The sequence below is a fragment of the Physeter macrocephalus genome, chromosome 9, assembly GCF_002837175.3.
Source record: "Physeter macrocephalus isolate SW-GA chromosome 9, ASM283717v5, whole genome shotgun sequence".
NCBI classification, from domain to species: domain Eukaryota; kingdom Metazoa; phylum Chordata; class Mammalia; order Artiodactyla; family Physeteridae; genus Physeter; species Physeter macrocephalus.
This window is the reverse complement of record NC_041222.1, coordinates 49,759,302-49,783,354: the sequence shown is the minus strand read 5'-3', so window position 1 is coordinate 49,783,354 and position 24,053 is coordinate 49,759,302. Positions and strand designations below refer to the sequence as shown.

General features: G+C 38.6%; 1 protein-coding gene across 5 annotated transcripts in view; it reads right to left on the bottom strand.

Annotated features, from left to right (window-relative positions):
- The window catches only part of KDM4C (lysine demethylase 4C), a 425,934-nt gene that overhangs the window by 175,164 nt on the left and 226,717 nt on the right, over positions 1-24,053 (bottom strand). For 4 of the 5 annotated variants that reach the window (XM_028493976.1, XM_024126758.2, XM_028493978.1 and 1 more), the window contains 4 exons: positions 19,808-20,001; positions 16,188-16,426; positions 13,478-13,791; positions 9,721-9,829 (listed from right to left, as the gene is read on the bottom strand). In XM_028493976.1, coding sequence (XP_028349777.1) covers positions 9,721-9,829; positions 13,478-13,791; positions 16,188-16,426; positions 19,808-20,001 — 856 coding nt within the window. The remainder of the gene's footprint in view (positions 1-9,720; positions 9,830-13,477; positions 13,792-16,187; positions 16,427-19,807; positions 20,002-24,053) is intronic. The other variant, XM_028493977.1, reaches the window with a different exon arrangement.

Sequence of the window (24,053 nt, the reverse complement as noted above, 5' to 3'; positions counted from 1 at the left end):
TGCAGCTCTATTTACAATAACCAGGACATGGAAGCAACCTAAGTTCCATCAACAGATAAATGGATAAAGAAGACATGGCACATATATACAATGGAATATTACTCAGCCATAAAAAGAAACGAAATTGAGTTATTTGTAGTGAGGTGGATGGACCTAGAGTCTGTCATATAGAGTGAACTAAGTCAGAAAGAGAAAAACCAATACCGTATGCTAACACATATAAATGGAATCTGAAAAAAGAAAAAATGGTTCTGAAGAACCTAGGGGCAGGACAGGAAAAAAGACGCAGACATAGAGAATGGACTTGAGGACATGGGGAGGGGGAAGGGTAAGCTGGGACAAAGTGAGAGAGTGGCATGGACTAATACATACAATACCAAATGTAAAACAGATAGCTAGTGGGAAGCAGTCGCATAGCACAGGAAGATCAGCTCCGTGCTTTGTGACCACCTAGAGGGGTGGGATGTGGAGGATGGGAGGGAGATGCAAGAGGGAGGAGGTATGGGGATATATTTATATGTGTAGCTGATTCACTTTGATATATAGCAGAAACTAACACACCATTGTAAAGCAATTATACTCCAATAACGATGTTAAAAAAAAAAAAAAAGCTGGCATATCTTTGGAAAACTAGCTGACAACATGCCACACTAACTGCCTTCCTTTGGGGCCTTTGTACTCACTGTTTTCTCCCAAGAAGATTCTTACCCCAGATCCTTGGCTAACTCATTTAATGGCATCATAAAGTAAGATTCCTCAAGAAAAGACCTTAACAACTACAGAAATATTTGAGAAATATTCAAATATGTTCACATATCATCACAAACCTTTTCTCCTTTGGTGTCTAGTTTTTTATTAGCAAAACAAAAATCCCTACACTTTTCAATCTTGAAAATGCCTCCCCATAACAAAACCAAACCAAACATGAACAGTAAAACAATGTAGAATTTAGAGGTCCATGTGGCATGTATAAAAAAAAGTCACCTCATCACTTCCCTAAAACTGGGAACCTAAGAATCAGAAAAAAGAAAAAGAATAAAACAATACTATATCAAATTTATATGATGATAAAGTGAGCCACTTCCTAACTACTCAGTATTTGGGAGCCTTACACATATTACTTAACAACCATCCCAGAAGTAAAACGTCTTTTCCTAAAATCCATGACAATGGTCCCCAAATGTCAGCCTGCAAAACACTGCCAGCCCAGCGCTAAGTTTTCAATAGTTAGAGACAAAACAAAGAAAATGAAGATCATAAGGTAATTATAAAATTAAATTTTAAAAGCTACATTAACTTTGCAAACTGCATGCTTATTCTCGATATTCACAGTTTCACAACCAAACAAAAGATGGAACTAAAAATGCCGAAAATGTAGTACAAAACACAGGATAATTCAATGGCCTATAGGGTAAGACATCCTTGTCTCCAGGAAGAAGGGGTTGTGTACAAGCTTAAGGAGATGTAAAGTAATACATGAAGATATATGAAAATCAAATATCAGCAATTTCATACATTTCAACCTAATACAATAATTTATTCTTCTAAAGAATGGAATGAACCACACAATTATAATATCAAAAGCTGTTCCTCAGATGTTTTCTACAAGACTTAAAGAGTAAAACAAGGCACACATGAATTCAAATAAATCAAAGTCTTGACTATAATTTTACAATCCCAAAGCTTTCAGCACTTATAGACATCTGATCATAAGACTTCATGCCAACCACTTTAAAAAAGTCTCAAGATTGATTCTGAAAACTACAGAAAGCAACCGTGTAACATGAGTTAAAAAGCTAGCGCATTTTTGTCTAATTCAATCAAACCCTTACCAAGCCACTCCATAATAAGGGCAAGGTGTTTTTTATTTTTATTCCCTATATTGCAGAAAAGGTCAATGCCCTTGGGACTCCAATGGGATTTGCTAACAGAAAAATCAAGCTAAACTGAGAACACCCGTTTATTACAAAGCTAAGTGCTAGATAAAATATCCATTAAATCTGAGTGCCAACAACATCTAATGTTTTATGTCCACATAATGCAGGAAAACACTGGTTGTGACCTATCAACAAACATTCCAAGCCAATCTGCTTAGTAATCTGCTGAAGTTGCTGTTTTATTGCTTAAACAGACAGAAATATAACTGTGCTTATTATGAAAGTATAATATTACCTCAAGCTAATAAGAATTGATGGAACAAAGAAGAGATCGTTATGTAAAAATTAATAACATTTGGAGCATGACATGCAACTATCATAAAACAGCATTAGTTTTTCAAAACTGGCAGAGAAAAGGACTTTTTACAGAGGGGAAACACTGTTGATGAGGAATGTTCTTATACTTCACTATTTTGCTTTTCCAAGAAAGGCTAGCATGAAGCAAGAGGACTACACAGTATCCTCTCCTATTACATATATATATTAGGATTGGGGACCTTACATTTTATTTTTTATTTTTTTGGAGGGGGGTAGTATAGTTGATTTAAAATGTTGTGATAGTTTCTTCCTATTATATTTTGATAGAATTAAAGACCTTTAGAGTTTGAATGAAACTTTGGGATCACTAATCCAACAATTTCATCATACACATGAGCAAACATATGATAAGCCTTAGAAGGTTACATGACTTAGTTTTCCAAGGCCATACAGCCATTAACAGCCAAGGAGAGACTAGAAGGCAGGTCTCAGGTTGCTAACCAAAAACCGAGTCAGGTGCCTATTACCATCTGGCAAAAATGTTTTTGGTATTAAAACAAATTTTTAACTTAATCTAATACTTAGAATAACATTTTTAAAGTTTGAATCAATAAAAGACATCAGTATTATATTTGGTCAATATATCCACTTAAATCTTTGAAATAAAATTTTTTTTACAAAATGAAGATTGGCAAACCTATACCAATGCTCTTAGAAAGGAGGGAGTTACAGCATGCCAGGGGCAGGAGGGCATAATTCTCCAAAACATCTGTCTGCCAAAGATAAAGTGAAACAGCCAATTCAAAGTAATGTCCTTTTATTTGAGGGATGATTACAAAGTGCCCAAAAGCCAGCTTTTGTACCAACAGAACTAACAGTTACCAAATGACACAGGGTAAAGTTCAGAAAATACCCAGGAAATATCAGGCAACCCCAGAAGAAAACAAAAATCTCTAATAAAGTGAAATCAGTCTTGGGAAAACATGTTTAGCACCAATTTATCATTCAATTGCATTATAAACACGAATGTTTTCACAAAATGAGTGTGAAACAGAGAAAAACATTGAGGAATTAATCAGATTTTTGTCATATGTGAGTTCCTGAGATTTTCCTTGCTTAAATGTACTTAAATGTACACATTTTATTCTTCAAAATAACTGAAAATGTAGCTTAAATAGGTTACATAATGGCCAAACTCCAAGAATAATCTCTAATTAATGTAGCAATTTCCACCTCTTCCATCTCTATATTTAAATATTTAATCTATTACTAAATGAATTATAATATTAATATAGACAGGCTGTCCAAAAAATAAATTGCTGTAACACTGCCTGAAATACACTTTTAATGTAACCCTCAAGGCATGCAGACATTACAGAGATAGGATCAGGATCTAAGCTGTCTTTAATTTCAAAGAGATTCTTAACAGCTCATTACAGTGCTGCACTTGCTAAACTGATGATTTAGAAAGAGTTATCCAGACAGTTCAGATTAAAGAAAATCAGAGCCATAACCAGCGCTTTAATCTGAATCTTGTCAATATTCAAACGTGTAGGTGGCGTCACCTCTGCACTTGGGTAAACACAGTACAGATGGGTATTGGCGTCTTTTAATCTTTCCGTATAAAATTATAGTTGAAGAGTTACAAATAAAAATTTGGTCCCAGGGTGATGAGCTCAACATATCACCACGTTATTTCAGGGTATTTGAAATGTCAAAAATCCATTCATGAACCTGTAGGTTAGGAGCCATAATTACTCAAAACCAAGGCTCACATTTTACACAAAAGGAAACTAAGGCCAGAGAGAAGACTTGCCAGAAGTCGAAAAACTTCTAAGGGACAGAGCCAGGACTTCAGTCAGCGTCTACTGTCTTGTAGTCAACTAAACTCCTATTCAGGTGGGTTCAAAAGATTTTGCAATTGCTTCTGCTAGATGCCCTGGAGGCACTTTTACTTTAAATTTCTGATTGGAATAAGAGGCATAAATGTGACGGCAGCCCTACGGTTAAGAATTGTTAGGGTGACTTTCTCTTATCCTATCCTCTTTCCCCACCCAAGCCAAGACCCAGCGGCAGGACCTCTTGTCCTCTGCCTGGGCCTATGGTCCATTTTGGTCTTTAGTTTTTCCCTAGCACACCCTTAACTAAGGGCTTAGGCTTTCAGGAGTCCCGCTTTATGAGTCTGGGAGATCCCATGAGGTCTTAGCTCTGATTTCCCAGCCTCCACTCTAGTCCCAGCATATTTCCTCCAAACGGCATGGCATTCACTCTCTCCTACCCACCTGAATGTCATCTCGCTCTGAATCCCCTCTGGATTTCCCTCATTTCTTGAGAGCTCAGCTATCTCCTACCCACCTGAATGTCATCTCGTTCTGAATCCCCTCTGGATTTCCCTCATTTCTTGATAGCTCAGCTATCACCCTCCTCCTGCTCCTCCTCATCATGTCACAACAAAGACAACAAACATTCATTATGTGCCAGACACTGTTCTGAGTGCCTTACACATAGTCTTTTAACCCTCCTAAGAGCTCCCTCCATGTGGCAGATGCTGCTATAATCTTCACTTGGTAAGCACAGAGCCAAAGCATGGAGGGTCATGCAGCTAATGGAGCCCTGGAGCTGGCTGACCATGATCACAGACATGGAGAAATACGACCCTTTATGTGACTTTTGCCTCTCCATGCATGTATAAAGGTTGATTGTTTTATTTATCAATTATTTTTCTGATTCTTTTGTAACTGGAGGATTATCTGGTAATCCAGTACATCACATCCATACTCTCTGTCTCTTTAAAATATTTTTTTGCCCAAATATATGAGAAATGTATTTATTACAAAAAGTTTGAAAAGTCATCAGCAAAGAAAAGAGAACTAAAATCACCTGATAACAATCTTGTTTATTTTCTTATAAACTTTCAACTTAACTTTCTAAGTCTCCAGCAAAACTCCACAGACAGCATTAGTACGTCAACTCAAATTAACACCAACAAACACGGGAATCACTGAGTAGAGTATCACTGCGTCAGCCACTGCCACGTTCATGAGGTCTCCTGTGTGTTTGCAGGGATTCTCCTTTACAGTTGCTTTAGAAACAACATTAACCTTATCACTTCACCAAGGGGGTTATGTGCACAGTAAGTACAAAAGCAGTGAAGATACTGTAAGTCAATAGTAGGATAAGTTGGAAAATTTATACTGGAAACAAATGTAGTAAAAAAAAAAAAATTTAGGTGGGAAACAAACACATACATGACACCTGAAACATTGTAAATCAACTATATTTCAATTTTAAAAAACACACATATGTGTGCAGGAGAAGTTCAAAGACCAAACAATGAACCATAAAGGGCAAGGCAGGGGATGGATAAAATGCATGTTCAGAATATGGATGTCAATGTACAATGTCTATTAGCCTAATGTCAGTTCAGGAAAAGTCCTGAGTTTGTGTCAGCACAAACTGCTGCCAATGAAAACTAGTCAGAAAAAGCATACATTAGTGAAAATTTTTTGAATAAGAATGCCTTCAAACTGGGAAGGAAATACACATACTTTGAGTAGGTTCTAGGATTTGGCACAGTAGAAGGAGGATTCCAACACATTCAGGATACAAAACTGAGTTAGGTGACATATTATATCTACAGCTAATTAAAACCATATGTTCTTCTATACACGTGCATATAGAGAGAATATTTCCTGGACAAGAATTTTGGTTTTCCTTTTAACATAACAGCATACATTATATCAAAGTATTTCATTATCTTTTTTAATGGCTGATTTCAAGGTTACTAATCACCAAGGACTTCCTGCTTTTGGATCCGCAGGTGAGTTAAGCCACAGAGAAAAATAATGAAGCACAACGTAAGATGACAAGTGATATGCTAGAGCTAAGTATAGGTGCCATAGGACAGTAGAGGAGAAGTAAGAGGAAGGAGGGGTAAGTGGTGAGAAGTAGGTGAGAGTTCCAAGATGGAAAGGTGCATCACAGGTAAAGCACGAAAGCATAAAGCAGCAGACATACTCAGGAGAAAAAACAAACAGTTGTCTGAATGGATGGAAAGGAGGATTCACGTTGGGTAGTTGAGGGAAATGAAGCTGTAGAGAGAAGCTGGTACTGGATCATGAACAGCCTTAAAGTCACTTATCCTCAATCGAATCTGTAATATTAAGGGAAACATGTGAGAGCCTTTGGGCAGACATCTTCGGCAACCAAAGAAAAAGAATTACTATGGTGGATTTCTGAGCTTCCCGCCTGGCCAGGGTCCATCCTCTCACACTCAGGGCCTTCTGAGGCCAGGCAAGATATTATTCTCAGAGCCTCCCTGGCTCACCCGTGCTGCATACACACCCCTGTCCCTATAGACACTCAACCACAAAGCTCTGAAATCGGAGAACAGGAACATGCTGTTATAGTGACACATCACAAGAGGAGAATGGATACATATCCAGAATGTTTCAAAACTAAAACGACCACCCAAGCACTTCTCTTTCAAGTCTGTTTCAATTCAACATTGTATAATTAGCTTAAAAAACAGAAAAATATATAGAATATTAATCCATGCTTCAGGATCACCTTGTGCAGCTGCCTGACTTAAGGGAAAAGGGAACTGAAAAACACTTCAGTTAAAAGAAAACCAGAGACAGATTAGTAATTTCCTTTAAACTACAAATAATGAATATGCAGGGACTTCCCTGTTGGTGCAGTGGTTAAGAATCCACCTGCCGATTCAGGGGACACAGGTTCGAGCCCTGGTCTGGGAAGATCCTACATGCCGTGGAGCAACTGAACCCGTGTGCCACAACTACTGAGCCCACATGCCAAAACTACTGAAGCCTGTGTTCCTAGAGCCCGTGCTCCACAACAAGAGAAGCCACTGCAATGAGAAGCCCCTGCTCGCCGCAACTAGAGAAAACCCACGTACAGCAATGAAGACCCAACACAGCCAAAAATAAATAAATAAATAAATTTATAATAATATGTAGTATAGGGCTTCCCTGGTGGCGCAGTGGTTGAGAATCCGCCTGCCGATGCAGGGGACACGGGTTCGTGCCCCGGTCTGGGAAGATCCCACATGCCACACGGGAGAGGCCACAACAGTGAGAGGCCCGCATACCGAAAAAAAAATAAAATAAAATAATAATAATAATATGTAGTATACATTTGAGAGTTTTTCATCCTCCTAAAAAGAATGAATTAGATATTAGTTTTTATGTAAAAATGCTATACACTCTGAAACATCAATTCATTTCTTAGGTATCTCCCCACTCTGCTCCACCACTGTAGACTCTCGTGTTTTTCTGCTAAGTATGGAAAATCTTCTTCCAGGAAAGAACAGGCTAAGAGTCAGGAAATCCTTGCTGATCCTGTAATTACTGGATCTGCCACCAATTAGAATGATCTCTACAGTTTCAGGCCATTTGAGTATCAAAGAGCCACTGCACTGTCCTTTGAGAAGAGCAGCTTAGAGATGACTCTTATCTCCCAGCTGCACATAAGCTCCCAGAGGTGCTGGATCAATATCTTTCCCCTCTGCTGCTTTTCTGTTAGGAAGTCAAATGCCAGCTTCAACAGAGAAATGCTCATTCACCAATAAGGGACACTGCTGTTTAGAGATGCAATTTCTCAGATGCTCCAATCTAGTCATGCTCCTGTCCGGCATACACACTTACTTCTATAAGAGGAGTGCAAAAGGTGCCCAGCAGTTATGGTAGGAAAATCCCCAAAGACGCTAGATTTGGAGTTGTGTGCTCCCGGTGAGCACTAATCCCACTCTTCGTCACTTTCTAATAATGACATAATTATAATCATAATAATGATGATTTTCATTCACTTTTAGATGTACAAGACACAGAGGGAGAAGGCTGATGTAAAAACATTCAATGCCCAATAAATAAGTAATTTGCTCCAGGACATGGACTATTATCCACTCTCTGTTTGGAAGCTTGTAAAAATCTTTAGCCATCACTGTAATTCTCTGATTTTTCCTCTCAATTCTCAAAAATCCCCAGAGGACCCCAGCAGTCCTTAATATATTAAAGTAGAGGGTGAGACTGCTGCAAAAGCTACAATCACCAGTGTTTCAGCAAGATGTTTAACCTCAGACTTTTGAGATGTCTTCATTAAACCAATCCGTTTAGAAATTTTACAAGCTATACTGATCGAAATCAGAACTGCTCTCCACGGAGAAACTCTGGGCCAATTTATGATGAGTCACATGGAAATAAACTTCCTAAGAAGATAATGACCTAGGAGAAGGCAGTTTTCCTTATGTGTTAGGATAGCCCATTCCCTTCCAAGAAGTTATGCTGTTAGAGGCTACAATGGGGAAGGGTAATGAAAATCTGTAAGTAAAGTAAATTCAGTATTAATTACTTTATACAGAACAGTCCTTTACCTTGGCACTAAGGGGAAAATGGTTTGTGCTGCATATGATAAAGTTGGAGGAAGAAAAACTGAACATGATGATATATGGAAATAAAGGCAAATACGTTTCATTACTTTTATTACTCAAGGCAGAATTCTACCTTGAATTGGTATTACAGAGACTGCTACCATCATTATCTGATCCCTACACCGATTCTCTTTTTTTCTAACTAAACATGTGGCATAAATGAAGACAGTGAATAAAAGTTAAAAAAAATCTGCTAAAGATGTGTACTCTGATAAACTGGATTTAAACTAAATGGAAGCCTGAACCCAAGATTCATGTTATTCCCTTGACAGCATCCTCACAGACATAGGACTTGATTAACAATTTCCACCAGGAAAGGAGAACATCTCAAAGAAGGGCTTTTTACAGAAAACCTGCTTGAACTGATCCTTTTAGAGATGCAAAAAAAAAAAATAGACCCTTATGATGCTATGAGACACTTGCAAGGAAGAAACAGCTGGTCAGTGGTATGATTGAAGACAACAAAAAAACATTTTTGGAAAAAGAGAGGTAAAAGGGGCAACTAGGTAAGACAAACAGATAATTGTTACATCTAGGAATAGTAACTGGTTGTAAATAAAACTACTTCACACCAAGCCACATCAGTAAAATCTAGTTAATGAGAAAGGATGTTTCATGACACACCAGGTGTAACAGGATATAGAAGTACTGCATCTAGTTTCTTACTCAGATGGTGTTAATAAATTTAAAGGACTCAGGTTAAAAACAAAGGCAATGCAAAGAAACACAAAGCATGTTAATTCCGTAATTTGATACCTTGAGAAAAATGATTGTCAGCTTCTTCTGGAGGGTCTTGAGGCAAATGTCAGAAATGACCAATTTACCCCATCATATAAAAAAAGGAAGACTTTAACATGGCTAGATTATGTGAAGCAAGTATGTATCCCTAAAATATAAATTCCAAATAAATTATGTATTACTTATGATCTCCTTATGGTGTATATATTTGCCACTTGGTCAGATTTCTTCTCTACCGGGCCATTTTTTAGAAAAGTTTATTACAACAAACTGACAGAATAAATTCTGAGTATTATACAGTCTATACGGAATAAATACTGGAAAACAACACAAGCTCACCTTCATCACTCGTTGCCTGCTGCTTCACCAGAGTCATTGGGGATCTTGCTGGAGGCTTACTAAGTGGATGGCGCCAACTTTTAGCAGTTTTGGTTTCTCCTTCTATTCTCTGGTTACAGAACACAAATGGGGGAGAAACAGCCACCGTTAAAGACTTGTTTTAAAACAAAAAACTATGGTTATGATGATTTACAACAAGTTAATTATGAAGAACTCTTATACTTATTCACCTGCTGAGGAATTAACACTTCGTTAAAGAAATTTAAACCTACAAGTCAAAAGAAATAGGAATCCATTCTATTGATAATTTTACTGACAGGGAAGTCAATTAACTATTCTTCCACTTCATATTAAAATACTATCTGGAGGGACTTCCCTGGTGGCACAGTGGGTAAGAATCTGCCTGCCAATGCAGGGGAAAAGGGTTCAAGCCCTGGTTCGGGAAGATCCCACATGCCAAGGAGCAACTAAGCCCGTGAGCCACAACTACTGAGCCCGCATGCTGCAACTACTGAAGCCCACGTGCCTAGAGCCTGTGCTCCGCAGCAAGAGAAGCCACAGCAATGAGAAGCCCATGCACCACAACGAAGAGCAGCCCTCACTCGCCGCAACTAGAGAAAGCCCGCACGCAGCAATGAAGACTCAACACAGCCAAAAAATAAATACAAATTTTAAAAAAACAGAAACAAAAACACTATCTGGGGACTTCCCTGGTTGTGCAGTGGGTAAGACTCTGCACTCCCAATGCAGGGGGCCCAGGTTCAATCCTTGGTTGGGGAACTGGATCCCGCATGCTTCAACTAAGGAGTCCTCATGCCACAGTGAAGATCCCGCATGCTGCAACTAAGACAGGTACAGCCAAAATAAATACATAAATATTTTTTTTAAAAAACAAAAACACTATCTGTAGTGCAGGGTACGCTTCTCAAACCTACAATAAACTCAGCAGTTAGCTAGTTTTCAAAAGTTCTTTAAAACTAATTTAAATTTAGGATTATATATTCATAACAAAACAGGACCATGGCATTTGGTCATGTGTGACTACGTGGCAGGTTATTTTGCTTTCTATCCTCACACAGGAGGAAATACTGCCAAGGTGAGCCTGTACTCTTCCTTCCATTCAAAAATGAATCACCACTTCTCTGAGGATCAAACAGGAAATCAAAAGTTGTTGCTGTTGTTTAATATGGCACATTACTGTCATCTTGAAACCACTTAAATTTTAAAATCTTTTGTCCTGAGCTGCCCAGACTACATTTTCCTTTCAAAGGTAAAGGAAAAAGTCATGTGCATCCTGACATCTTCTAGGCAGAAACTACTTACAAGCTTTCTTGCCCATGCAGCAACCCCCCAAAAAAGGCAGGGGTGTGGTTATTGAAAGAGTTCGAAACTAGTGGGTTTGCATCAACAGTTGACTGCAAAAGAGAGGAGTCTCGGGAATTTCCCAGTAAGCTGAAGAAGCAGGGCCCAGAGGAGAGAAACTATGCTGACATCTGACACCAAAACAGAATTATGAGAAAATGTATGAGAACATTCTAATCAAAGCTGGGATCACAAAGTATAATACAGGATGAGATTTACCTGTAGTTTATAACAGCTAAAAATTAATGTGAGGAATTATAACTTCGTCAACAATAACAAATATTTATTAAACCCTTACTACATGCCACACTGTTCTAAGAGTGAGCTACAGAAGGTCCCTGCTTCCAAAGAGTGCAATATAGATTGGGGGCGGGGGTGGGGGGAGCACAGACAATAAACAAGTAGAAAGTAAATATTTATGAAGTACTATTAAGCAAATATGCAATAAAAACAATAAAGCATGACAAAGAAAGGAAAGAGATGGGGAGAAGGCTGTTTTATATGGGGTCATCAGAGAAGCCCTTTCTGACAAGAAGACATTTGAGTGGAGCCTTGAGTGCAATGAGGGAACAGTACATTTAGCTCTCTAGGGGAGGAGTATTTTGGACAGCAGGAAGAGCAGGTAAGGTGTGAACACATTTGATTTATTCCAGGAAAAGCATGGAGTTCAGTTACAGATAGACAGACACTGTTTAAAAAATAACTCAGTGTTTCTTGAGAAGGTTGACTAAAGCTGACTGCTACCAGCATACACATAGCATTACGCTTAATACTAAGAAACACTGGTTACACTACACAAAAATGAAATTGGTGTGCATTACTTAGAAGGACTGTCTGACACCATGGTATGAGAAAAGAATACCACACAGCCGTTTCCGCTGAGAGCAAACCAAGTCCCTCAGCTCTCAACAGCAGCACCTGCTTTCCTAGGCAGTCAGGCTTTGTTCAGAGAAATGATACAGATGAAGGTTAACAGCACTGAGAATTCAATTGCCTCCATTGAAAGCAAGGAAACAGAAAAGATACTTTCAGTTCCATTCTAGTTTAAAGAAGCTGACCAAATATAAAAAGGCATTTGACTTATTCACCATTCCAGAATCCCAATACCTACCCAGCTACAATCACTATGTGAAATTAAGTTGTAAATTTTATTTACTGGTATGTGAATACTATTTTCAAATTTCTCAGCAACCTTTTCAAATAAATTAGATCATATTTTTCTATTTCTCAGATATTTCTGAGAAACATTTTATAGTTCAATAGGACAATCATGCATAAAAATGATAAAAGTTATTGGGTGAAATTAGGAAATCATCTATGTTTTATTGGACATTTTAAAACTACTTATAAACAGAGTACTCCAAGTTGCTGTCTTTATTTACTCTCCCTTGCTACTAAAGCTACAAAAGGCCTGTGAAGAGTTGAAATGAGCAGGAACAATCCAGAAGTGGGTCTGTTCAGTGGCCAGCACAGCACAATTTATCAGCTCAAACATTTGAGGCTTCCCTTACTCATCCACTTGAACTCCTTTACCAAGTTGTACAGGTCAAAAGAGGTTACCAAATTATGACAATCACTACACGCAGTCGTAGCTTGGCTGATACACTCACAATCTTAAAGTTACAGTGAAAGTTTACGCTGAAAGCATATGATATTAACATCGTACGAGAACATATGAGAAACAGGGAGGCCCTATGCAAAGGGTTAGAATGGCGAGGCTGGAAATCAAGAGGGATCTTGAGTTTTCCAAGAGGCAAAGGCCTGGTTCCCACGGTGGGCAGGACCAGAAGGGTCAGCCTGGTCCTAGATTCAGAGTCCATGATGAAAGAGTCAGGGAAAAGCATGACCAGATGAGCCCTAATCTTAAAATAGAGGCTGTGGGAAGCCTGCAACCCAGAGGTATTAAGCATTGGCAGGAGGAGGCCAGAGCCCTGCAGCTGAAATTGTTTCCAGCCTGGCTACTATTGGAGGTGACAGAACCACTCTGTATCTTGACTGGATCAATGTCAGTATCATTGTGATATTCTACTATAGTTTTCCAAGAAGACACTATTGGGGGAAAATGGATACATAAGACCTTGTTATACTATTTCTTACCTCTGCATATAAATCTACAATTATCTCAAAATAAAGAGTTTAGTGTTAGAAAAATTTTTTAAGTAAGAAAATTAAGCTCCAATATGTGGCCCAAAGTTCCATGTTCTCTGAATTATTACCATGTGAGCCAGACCTCGCAGAGGGCTTACCTCCCGGTCATTGAAGAAAATATGATTAAAACCCATAAATGTGAAATGTTATTTCTGCCCTAAAGCAAGATTTTGATGCACAGCATTCTGTTTTCAGAGAGTGCCTTGACAACATAATAAATATGGTAAAAATTGACACTGCCACATACACTGGGGACCTTGAAGCCATTTCTCTCTCCACTGGGGACCTCTGGGACTTCCCCAGGTTCAAGGCCTACCCCATGGCTCTCCACATCACTCTCTTCTCCCTCTGTCAAACCACTGTTACTCTCCACCACAGAGAAGCACGACTCAGGTGACTTTGGCCATGGAAGCTTGGGTGGCTCTGATTCCTTAGACATAACATGGCCACTAGACATGGAATCGTCAGCATCACTGGGATTTGAAGGCGGAATTGTGGCACAGGTTTGGTCAGCCTCAGTTTTGATTTTCTCTGCCACAGATGTGCTTAGGCAGACGTTTCCTGAGGAGTAAAACAAAAGACTGTTAATAAATCTTACACTGTGTTATTGCTGAGAACTGTTGAACTATTCTCAACTAAATTTCTACCATCAAACTTTCCCTCTAAATTTCCACTAAAGATCTGAGTGGGAAAGGTCACCAAAGCACCATGCAGCCTTTGTAATTGTTAAGGTGGCAAAATAATATACTTACTGACAAAATAAGGGATTTAAAAAGAGGTTCCACTGCAGACCAATGTCAAAAGCCAGGGCAATAACGATAATTACCCAAGGAATAGCAAGTTGAGATCTTTCTAAAAATAAGAATTTAATTCCAATATATGCTACTGATGAAACATTCCAGCTCAGAGGATGTATCTCAAGAACACAGGTAGGGACTTCCCTGGTGGCCCAGTGCTTAAGAATCCGCCTGCCAATGCAGGGGACACGGGTTCAAGCCCTGGTCCGGGAAGATCCCACATGCCATGAAGCAACTAAGCCTGTGCGCCACAACTACTGAGCCTGCGCTCTAGAACCCACAAGCCACACTACTGAAGCCTGCACGCCTAGAGCCCGTGCTTCGCAACAAGAGAAGCCACCGCAATGAGAAGCCTGCGCACCGCAACAAAGAGTAGCCCCCGCTCGCCACAACTAGAGAAAACCCATGCGCAGCAACGAAGACCCAACACAGCCAAAAACAAATTTATATTTAAAAAAAAAACCACATGTAAAACTGTGAGGTCGAATAAAAATTATTTCCTACATTAATCCTGCATCACACAATGACACCATATGAAAGGAGAAGAATATCACATGCACTTCTCTTCTACAGCCATCTCTATTCACCCTCCTCCCTTCCTTACACATACACGCACACGCGCACACACACACAAGCATCATTTCACCTATCACATAGTAGCTCGGATGCTGCACCTAGCCAAGTCCTCTATTAAATGCTCTGCCAGGTCTCAAAACCTGGAAGTCAAAATGCAAGAGACCAGGCAGTGACACAAATAATAAACCTGGGTACCCTCAGCTTAAACTACCCAGTAATTTGTAAAGTAGTTAATTTAACCTGGTGTGATTAAAAACAACAACAACAACAACAAAAAACTATGGTGAGAGACTATAAAGAAATATCCGTATGCACTGCATAACTGTTCTCTGTACTGCTTGCTATTCCCTTCCCCCTTCTTTACTTTCTATCTTCCATGTGCTCATCACAAGTCAATTCAGATATCACCTACTCCAAGAAACCCTGCCAGTCCAGCCTCCTGTCTATTTCAGGTCTTTCCTTGGTATTCCAGGAACACCCTATGCCATCTCTACTAGTGGCACTTAGCACACTAGATAGGAATTATATATTTATTTGTCTAGCTCTCCAAATAAATATAAACTCAGTGAAAAAAATGTCTATGACTTAAACTCTATTAACATAGATATTTCAAGAGCAAAAGGTAGTAAGAATAGGGAGGCAGCCAAGGATCCAATTAACTAGGACAATGATCAGGACTTTTTCTTTTACTCTAAGTGCAATAAGAGCAAGAAGATGGTAGGGACAAAACAAACCACGTCTTTTAAATGGATCACTATGACTGCCATATGGAGAACTGACTAGCAGCAGTGACTAGAGTGGACACAGGCAAAACAGGAAGGAAGTAATTTCTGCAACAGTCCAGACAAGAGGTAACGTGCCTTGAACAAAGAGGAAGCAAGCGGGTGGCTGGATTTGGGAGAGTCCCACAATTGAAGGATACAATAGATAAGGGGTATGAGAGAGAGATAGGAATTACCAACAAGCTCGATTAGGAAAAGGACAAAATCTCCAACAACTATTAAAGAGGCAAAGCATTAAAACAGTTTCAGAGAAACATGCTATAAAAGAGGGGAAAAGCAAAGCAGCTGAGATTTACAGATGATGGCTTTGGTGCAGAGAAACAGCCAGGGGACTATATATACATTTCACAGGACTGAATGATGTTTGCTGTTCTTTTGTAAAACCTTAATCTTTATTTTCTTCTTAAAATTAAGTCGAAGCTAAGAATCTGCAAAGAATTATCTATAATTGGTTTTCTCTATTCCACGTGAATTCAAGAGAAGCTTTCCAAAAAATGTATTGTATATTATAAATTGAGTTGCACTAAAAATAAAAATTTTTTTCATTTTAGAATCTTCTTTTTTATTAAACGAAATAGGCACTGCTGGCTGCTTGTCTCAAAATTCCATTACCCGTAGCAGTGGTGCTTCTGATTTTCATAACACTCCCTTGGCCTTTTGATTGAGTTACCGCATAGTTTTAGATAGCTTATTGGTTAAGCTACGTGGAAAAGTAACATATCTGCCCTAGTAAACACAGATTTAAGGCAGATCAACAATCACCTACTACTAATATGTGAAACATAATCAGCTAGTTTCTCACCTGCGAATCTGATATTATCTGATAAATTGTGATCCTGCTGCATCCTGCTAGCAGAGGCCTCTTCCTCTGAAGGTGCTTCTGTGTTTGCTAGTTTCACTGCTTCTTCTGGCTTTTCACTGTCCTTGAGCTCATCTGGGTCTGGGTCAGGAGTGGGGCCCTCTGCCCCATCAACTGCAGCTGACACTTCCTCATCCTCCTCATTCTTAGGCCTCTTAGAGTGAGAACTAGTGCACTGGAAGCTTTTAACAGAAGAAGCTATAGTCAGAACACAATGTTTCCAAAAGACAGGAAAAAACATATATACAAATATTATTTTCACTTAATGAAAAAAGAGAAGAAAAAACTGAGTGGTTTTTAATCACATTATACAAAGATAATCTTCACGATGAATAGATCAAATTTGAAATTGAAATGTTAACAACAGTTTTAATAACAATTTACTAAAAATTAAAACAACTCTAAATTGTTAAACATTATTGATTATTAAATATTATTGATTATTAAACATTATTGGAAAATCACTTAAAATTTTATAACAATATTAAAGCTCAAAATAAAGTGAAAAATGATGACATAAGGATAAAAGCAAATATTATTTAGATAATGAAGAAAGAAAAAGGAAATGAGGAGATTCCATAAAGCTGCTGTTAAAATTTGAGTAGATTATTTACATTCCAAGGTGAACTGGTGACTATATTTCCCTGAGTTTCGTATAATTCTGAAATATGCATGAAAAGCATTAAGATTAAATGCCAGTTATCATTAGCTAAAGGAATTGAGAGGAGGAAGGCTAACCATATGTATTTAACATTTTATATCAATGTATTATTTATTTTCAGAGTGGACGCCATTTTTTTTTTTTTTTTTTTTCTGGTACGCGGGCCTCTCACTGCCGTGGCCCCTCCCGTCGCGGAGCACAGGCTCCGGACGCGCAGGCCCAACAGCCATGGCTCACGGGCCCAGCCGCTCCGCGGCACGCGGGATCCCCCCGAACCGGGGCACGAACCCGCATCCCCTGCATCGGCAGGCGGACTCTCAACCACTACGCCACCAGGGAAGCCCCCCACCCCCCCTTTATCTTATCTGTGACTTCCTATAGAAAAACACTAATGTGTTTTCTTGTGTGTGTGTGTACTCTGAAGTACATGTCGTTTTGATTTGAGTTGTAATTCTTCTTAAATGAAAGTGTTAGAAATGTGTCATATACAAAAGGCATCTGCAACAAAGCTATCAAGTGACTTGCTGGAAAATAGTAGAAGAGGAAAACTTTAAAAATGGCGTCCTCGGGCTTCCCTGGTGGCGCAGTGGTTGAGAGTCCGCCTGCCGATGCAAGGGACATGGGTTCGTGCCCCGGTCCGGGAAGATCCCACATGCCGCAGAGCAGCTGGGCCCATGAGCCATGGCCGCTGAGTCTGCGCGTCCGGAGCCTATGCTCCGCAACGGGAGAGGCCACAACAGTGAGAGGCCCGCATACCGCAAAAAAAAAAAAAAAAAAAAAGATAAAGGGGGTAGCCAGGGATAACCTATGTAAATGAGCTTTGGCTGCTGCTGGAAGTAACAGTATTGGTATCATCATCACTTTATTGAGAACCCATGCAGTGGCCTACGTGGAATATCTCTACATTATGAATAGCATAGTACACTTACAATAAGATGGCTGACATCTCTTTGAGATTTCAGTGAACCATTCCCTTCATTAGATTTTCCTAGATATAGCATATTACTTCAGGGAGATCAGCAAACTCGACGATCAAACCACAAAGGTAAGCATAATAAACAAGCCCCTTAACATTAGGCTTTCTAACTGGGTGAGCGAAGACCACTGATTATTTTAACCTACTGAAAGGCACTTCGAATCTGTTCAATGTCATAGATCTATATTCAATGTCAACCCACAAGGACCACTGCGGTTAGTAACTAAGAGACCAGATCATACACCTAATTAGAGTATTATGTTTTCTGTCCATTAAAGAACAATTCTCAAGATGTGCTATTGGCTACTGAACTCAAGACTGACTACTGCCTCCTTCCACAGTGAACTTTTTTGGCAATGCAGATTCGCACATTTACAAAACACAGTGACTCTCTAAATCAGTGTTTCCCAAACTTTTTTGAATGCAACCCACAGTAAGTTATACATTTCAGATGATGACACAATACACACATACACACATGCTCACACATGTCATGAATTAATACTTACCCTTACCTAATGGGAAGAACTACAATGCATTTTATTCTCTTTTACTTCCTAATTTTAAAATGTTCCTAACCTATTAAATTGATTTGAAAACTAACAGTTTGAAAATTACTGCTCTAGACTATAGGGTAAAATAAGAACACCTGGGTTTTAATTCTGCTACTAACTAATTCTGTGCGTCAAGTATATCTCTTATAAAATGCTGGTTTGACTCCATGTTCTTAAGGTTCCTCCACTCACTAGCATTCTAAAATAGCAGAAAATAAATTGTCGGGGGCGGGGGGAAAGAGAGAGAGAGTCAGAAAAGAAGCAACAGAAGTGTGGGCAAGACTTAAAATTACAGTGTTATTTGGTTAGTAGCAAAAACCTAGAAATGAGCTACAGGTCCAAATACAGGAGATTAAATACATGCAGGCATTAGAAATTACATTGTAGCAAATCATTCAGTTACATGAAAAAACACAAAACTGGTCATCAAATTATTAATAGAGCATGGCCCCAATTTTGGAAATGTATATAATATTATATAATAAATATATATATATATATAAAGGATATATACAAAATGTTAACACTGGTTATCTCTGGATTGTGAGGTTATGGGTGATTTGGGACTCCTTCATTATTCTTTTCCTTATTTTACAAATTTTCTCCAATGCACAAATATTACTTTTACAATCTGAAAGAAAAACAATGAGTAATACTGGAGAGTAAAAATGTAATATAAACCTGGAAAATATAAAAGTCTAAAAAGGTTGCCTGAGGACCTGAGCAACGTAACACACACCCTATTTAATGTGTTTTAAGACAGCAAGATGACCACTACAGGCCTAAAGGCTTTTGAAATGGCACTGGCCACAAAAATGGAATGTAGATTAAAGTACACAGGGACAACCACATTACAGAAACACCACATGCTCTGATTTACATCTTGTGAAAGAATAAAGCCAACTGTGTATAATGTAGCAAAATATATAGGCATCCCAATGAGAAAAGTAATATCTGAGATGTTTGACAAATGAAGAAGAAAACTACTAAAAGTCAAAATCAGTAGCAAAATAAGTTGGAAATCGAGTTACTAAAGTTGACAAAAATAAGGAGATGAATAGAGGGCACTGATAAATATTTAAATACATTAATGTAAGGGGTTTAGAAGGTCTAGAATTGTTCTATTTCTCATGCATTGCAACTTCAAAAATATTCTCAAATACAATATACATCTTTGTTTATATTCTATTCATTTATTACACTTACAAAGAATTAAAAATACTTTGCCTCAAATTTTTCGTAAGATATTAAGTAAACTGATGGTGAATAAACAGAAAAAAAAGCAAATAAATAGACTTTGAGAACATTATGTTCAAGGACCCTTTTTAACTGAGTAAGTACAAGTAGGATGGGGTGTGGGTGGGATCATTACCTCCTGGATGCTTTTCTTACTTTCCTCCTCCTCTGCAGCCATGCTTTTACTTCAGGGGTGGATTCTGGAGTAGGCTTCGTGTGATCAATGGTATATATATCCTTTCCTTGTTTCCAAAGCTGGTATCTGTCTGGTTGAAATTTCCTCACAAAGATATCCATTGAAATTTTCACCATGTCTTTCCTGCAGGTGCACTGAAATGCAATGGGGTTGGAGTGCTTTAAACATTTTGCTAACTACAGAAAGTCACACTGAGTTGTCCTTTGAATGTACCATACACGAATACGTAAGTCACTACATAATGGAGAATAATGTTTTACATTTTCAAACATTCAGTGAGTAGGGACTTCCCTGGCAGTCCAGTGGGTAAGGCTCCACACTCCCATTGCAGGGGGACCCGGTTTCGATCCCTGGTCAGGGAACTAGATCCTGCATGCAGGCTACAACTAAGAAGTCCTCATGCCGCAACTAAGTCCGCACGCCGCAACTAAAAAAGATCCCGCATGCCACAGCGAAGATCCTGCATGTGCCGCAACTAAGACCTGGCACGACCAAAAAATAATATAAATAAATAAATAAAATAAATATTTTTTTAAAGTTTTAAGAAAAACATTCAGTGAGTAATAAACTCAATTTCTTTTGAATAGAGGTGACAACCTGTATATTCACATCTATAAACAGTAGAATAAGATGTTAAAATGCATTGTAGAGTTCTTGGAAACTGTGTACCAAGAACAACTGAAAGGAAAGAGCACACATTTGAAAGCATGCCTACAACAAAAGGATTACCCTCCCAGCACAAGAATGCATCAGTGAGCTGAATACTGTAAAGCTGAAAACCTAGGTTGACAATGAATAAAAGTAGCTAATAAATGTGTGGTTAGAATAATTTAACCAATAGGTTGAGATAAATCTTCTCCAAGATATATATATATATTTTGTGTGTGTGTGTGTGTGTGTGTGGTATGCAGGCCTCCCTCTGTTGTGGGCTCTCCCGTTGCGGAGCACAGGCTCCGGACGCGCAGGCTCATTGGCCATGGCTCACGGGCCCAGCCACTCCGCGGCACGTGGGATCCTCCCAGACCGGGGCACGAACCCGGTTCCCCTGCATCGGCAGGCGGACGCGCAACCACTGCGCCACCAGGGAAGCCCCCTCCAAGATATATTTTAATCACATTAATGTTTATTAACAAATATACTCTCACAAAGTAACCAACAATTAGGAGCAAATAAACAGTCTCTTCTACATCATATCACATGAAACACCTATCATCACCACTACAATCATACCCACTAGAAAGAAGGAATAGTGTTAAAATAAGAAGTTCAAAGAAAAGATTATTTTGAATCCACTAGAACTTTGATTCTCATGAATACATAGTTAGAAGTCATATCATATAATGCAAGTTTCCTGTAAAGACCTCACACAGGTTATATTGTGTCTAGGTTAATACTCCATGCAATGGGACAGATAGAAATCAAATAGTGAAACAGAGATAGTCTCAAAGATGTAACTAACATACCTTTACCATCCCTAACACACCTGGCAACAGACTGGTTGACTCAACAACAGTCTTGAAACAGTAAGTCTTTCAATATTTTGGCAATACAACTATCATCTCCATGCAAATTAATTTAAAATTTCCCAATAATCTCCAGCCTAAAACTTCCTCCAGAGAGTTCCAATCTTGCCTTGAGAGTTCAGGAAAAAGAAAAAAGGAAAAAAAAAAAAAAAAAAACAGTTCAGGACACAGCTAACAGTCAGTATGCCTAAAACCAGCTTCTCCAACTGCAAACAAAAATTTTATTATAAATGATATGACAATCCTTCTATTCTCCTATATTCACAATCAACATTTCCTAATCCCTCCCTTGCCTTCTACCCCTAGAAATCCAGTCTGTCATCATCTATAATTAGCTCTTCCTCTACCTGCAGAAATCCTTTCACCAGGACACCTTCACTGTCAGATGCTAAAACCTAGCATAACAAAGCTAACTAATTTCCCTGCCTGCAGTCTCTCCTAGCACCAATTCATCTTTATAGCTGTCACTTTAAGCTCCCTCAAATATCACATAATCTTTCACTTCGGAGTTCAATAAGGTGTAATACTCTGCTCTGCCTTTAGAATAAAGTCCCGAGCCCAGCATTCAAGGGCTCTAAGCTTGGACTCCACTAGTGAGATTTCCAGGTTTCTCCCCCACTGCAAGTCAACATGAACATTCCTCTTCCACCCAGGGAGCAGAGTCACCATGAGCTTCCTTACCTCAGTCCTTTCGCTCCTACCACAATGCCTTCCTGCTCACCATTCTGCCATCCAAAGAAAATTCATCCTAAACACTGAATGCAAATTGTACCAATTATTCTTCTGAATGGAGTACTATTTATCGACACCACTGCTTTCTATTATTAGTTAAGTACAGGCAAACTTCATTTTACTGCACTTCGCTTTATCGCGCTTTGCTTTATCACGCTTCACAGATAAAGCGCTTTTTACAAATTGAAGGTTTGTGGCAACCCTGCATCAAGCAAGTCTATCAATTTTTCCAACAGCATTTATCAACAGCATTTGGTCACTTTGTATCTCTGTGCCACATTTTGGTAATTCTCACAATATTTCAAACGTATTATTATGGTGATCTGTGATCAGTAATTTTTGATGTTACTATTGCAAAAAACTTACAACTCACTGAAGGCTCAAATGATGGTTAGCATTTTTTAGCAATAAAGTATTTTCTAATTAAAGTATGTACATTGTTTTTTTTTAGTCATAGTACTATTGCACATAATAGACTGCAGTACAGTGTAAACATAACTTTTATATGTGCTGGGAAACCAAATAATTTGTGTGACTCGCTTTATTGTGGGGAAAGAAACTGAACCCACAATATCTGAGGCATGCCTATAAAGAGAGTTCTAAGTCATTTTTACTATAATTAGCTTAGAAATATGGAAAATGAGGATTCTGAGAAATTTAAAGATATTTTGGTTTAAGACGCAACCTTTCACTAAAGGAAGAAATGAAGTTTCGACTCACCAGCAGACTCTCTTTTTTTCGTATAGTGTTACTAATATTTGCTTTGTGAAGAAAAAGGAGTGGACAATATAAACGATATAAGTTTCCACAGCAAGAATTTTGTCCTAGATTTTAATTTCCCATTCCTCTCTGCTAGAACTCTTGAATTTTGCACACATGCAACAAGATCTACCACTCAACTGATTGTTTGACTCAATACAAGAATATATGTCTTAAATTATAGAAACAGAGAACAAATTAATGGTTGCCAGGGTTAAGGGAGGGGATGATGGTGAGAGGGAACTGGGTTCAGCTATAAAAGGGCAAATGTGAGGGATCCTTGCAGTGGTGGAAATATTCTGTATCTTGACTCTATCATTGTCAATTTCCTCTTTTTTGATATTGTACTATAGTTTTGTAAGAGGTTACCATCCGGGAAAACAGGATAAAGGATACACAGGATCTACCTGTGTTATCTTTTGCAACAGCACGTGAATCTACAATTATCTGAAAATTAAAAGTTTAAGAAAAAAATAAACTCTAAGACTTCCTTAAAATAAAACATACATATGTCTTGCCTTTGATTTTAAATATTCAGAAATAGAGTCATAAAATACCCAAAATAATGCAAGGGAACAATGCCAGAGTCGAAAATAGTTGAGGGCTTCCCTGGTGGCACAGTGGTTGAGAGTCCGCCTGCCAATGCAGGGGACATGGGTTCGTGCCCCTGTCCGGGAAGATCCCACATGCCGCAGAGCGGCTGGGCCCGTGAGCCATGGCCGCTGAGACTGCGCGTCCGGAGCCTGTGCTCGGCAACGGGAAAGGCCACAACAGTGAGAGGCCCGCGTACCGCAAAAAAAAAAAACAAAAAAAAAAAACAGTTGAAGTAAACTTCAACAGCACAGAGAAAATCTACTCTTGTCAGTAGTGACAAATAATACACTCATCTTAAAGCCCTCAAGATTAGATGAGATCATTTAATAGAACATGCTATGTGACTTTATTAGTAGGAACGGAAGACATTAACACTCCCATTTAGAAACAAAGAAATTTACAGACTACATACTGGTACAAAGAGCAATAACCAATAATAGGTAATACTTCTCAAGTAATCTATTTTGGATATGAATTCAAAACACTAATAAGAATGGCTTTTCTTACTGTTTCTTTTAAGAACATTCATACTAGTTATGCAATATGTAATGTATGTAATGGCTAAGCCCAAATTTAAA